The following is a 1,424-nucleotide window of genomic DNA, read 5'->3' as shown; positions in this document are numbered from 1 at the left end:
AAAAAAAAAAAAAAAAAACTACCAAAAGTTGAAACATACAGTTTCAGAAATAGGTTTTTTGTAATCCTTTTTCCTCGGTTTTCAGCTTTAATAAGTTCTTTTGTGATAAATAAATATTTATCCCCAATTCAGTAACTATTCCTATGTCACTTCAGCTTCTTCTTTTAAGTTAATAAAAGCACACATGGTCTGATCCCAGTTTTATGAAGTTACGTTTTCCATCCACCCAAACATTTAGCTTTATACTTAAGAGAAGGCTGGAATGATGTGTCCCAAATGTTCACCATGCCTTTTGCTGGGCAGTGAGATTTTGGGGATTTTTGTTTGTTAGTCTGTTAGGTTTGGTTTTAATTTTCTTTGCACTTTAATACTTAAAATATGCAGAATGTGCAGGTATCGTTACTACAACAATAATCAAACGAGCTCTTTTAAAATGAAGAATTAATTTTCTGTGGCTTGTTTTAGATTATTTTTTATTTCTCACACTCGATACACAAATACTATGCTTTATTTTTTTAAAAAAAAAAAGACTTTATTTTAGAAGAATTAAACTTCTAAGAAACAACAGCTTTTCATTTGGAGCTTTTAGGAAATGAGAAAAAAGTCACTAAAATAAAAGATGGAGCGAGAGTCTTTACAATATGGAAAAGAAACTCACTGTAACAGCAGCCACTCTTCGAGGCTGGGTCACGCCTACAACTCTTCCTTCGGCCGTCCAGCCAGCTTCAGCGAGGTACTGCAAATAAAATCACATCTAAGTCAACTCCTGACAGCACTTCCACAGAAACATTCTTCCCCAAGATGACTCTGCTTTGTGTTAAAGTCACTTTTAACAGAAAGGAAACAACAGATAGTTTTGCCCCAACAGACAGTCTGGAAAATTATTTCACAGACGAGGAATCTAAGGCTTGGAAAAGTTAGGTAATTTGCTTAAGTTCACATCAGAGCTGATAAACAGAATACCAAGGCACAAATTCAACCTCTGACTACCTGGTACTGCAAACTATCCATGTACTAAGCTCCCTTGAGGAGCCCTGGTGGCACCACAGTTAAGCACTCAGCTGCGAACACAAAGGCTGGTGGTTTGAACCCACCAGCTGCTCCACAGGAGCAAGACCTGGTGATCTGCATCCATGAAGATTCCAGCCTTGGGAACCTATGGGGTAGGCCTAGCATGTCCTGTAATGGTTGCTATGCCTCAGACTCAACACAAAGGCATCCGGTTTGGTTTGTTAGGGGTTTAAGGTGCCTTGAAGAGCAAACAGCTATCCATGGGGCAATCAGAGCAGTGCCAAATCTGTAGGACAAAAAGTTTGAAAGTTCGTAACAGAATAGCCAAAACTTGGAAACAACCTAGATGTCCAACAACTGAGGAATGGATAACCAAACTTTGGTACATTCACACAATGGAATACTATGCAACG

At 38.4% G+C, this 1,424-nt stretch overlaps 1 protein-coding gene across 1 annotated transcript in view; it reads right to left on the bottom strand.

The window, feature by feature from the left end:
* The window catches only part of DHX35 (DEAH-box helicase 35), a 101,070-nt gene that overhangs the window by 77,881 nt on the left and 21,765 nt on the right, over nt 1-1,424 (bottom strand). The window contains exon 4 of the mRNA XM_007934751.1: nt 659-736. Within this exon, the coding sequence (XP_007932942.1) occupies nt 659-736 (78 nt within the window). The remainder of the gene's footprint in view (nt 1-658; nt 737-1,424) is intronic.

Source organism: Orycteropus afer, unplaced genomic scaffold, assembly GCF_000298275.1.
Source record: "Orycteropus afer afer isolate SDZICR_OR568_19922 unplaced genomic scaffold, OryAfe1.0 scaffold00020, whole genome shotgun sequence".
NCBI classification, from domain to species: domain Eukaryota; kingdom Metazoa; phylum Chordata; class Mammalia; order Tubulidentata; family Orycteropodidae; genus Orycteropus; species Orycteropus afer.
Note: the sequence above shows the minus strand (reverse complement) of the source record. Positions and strands in the feature narration are given on the sequence as shown.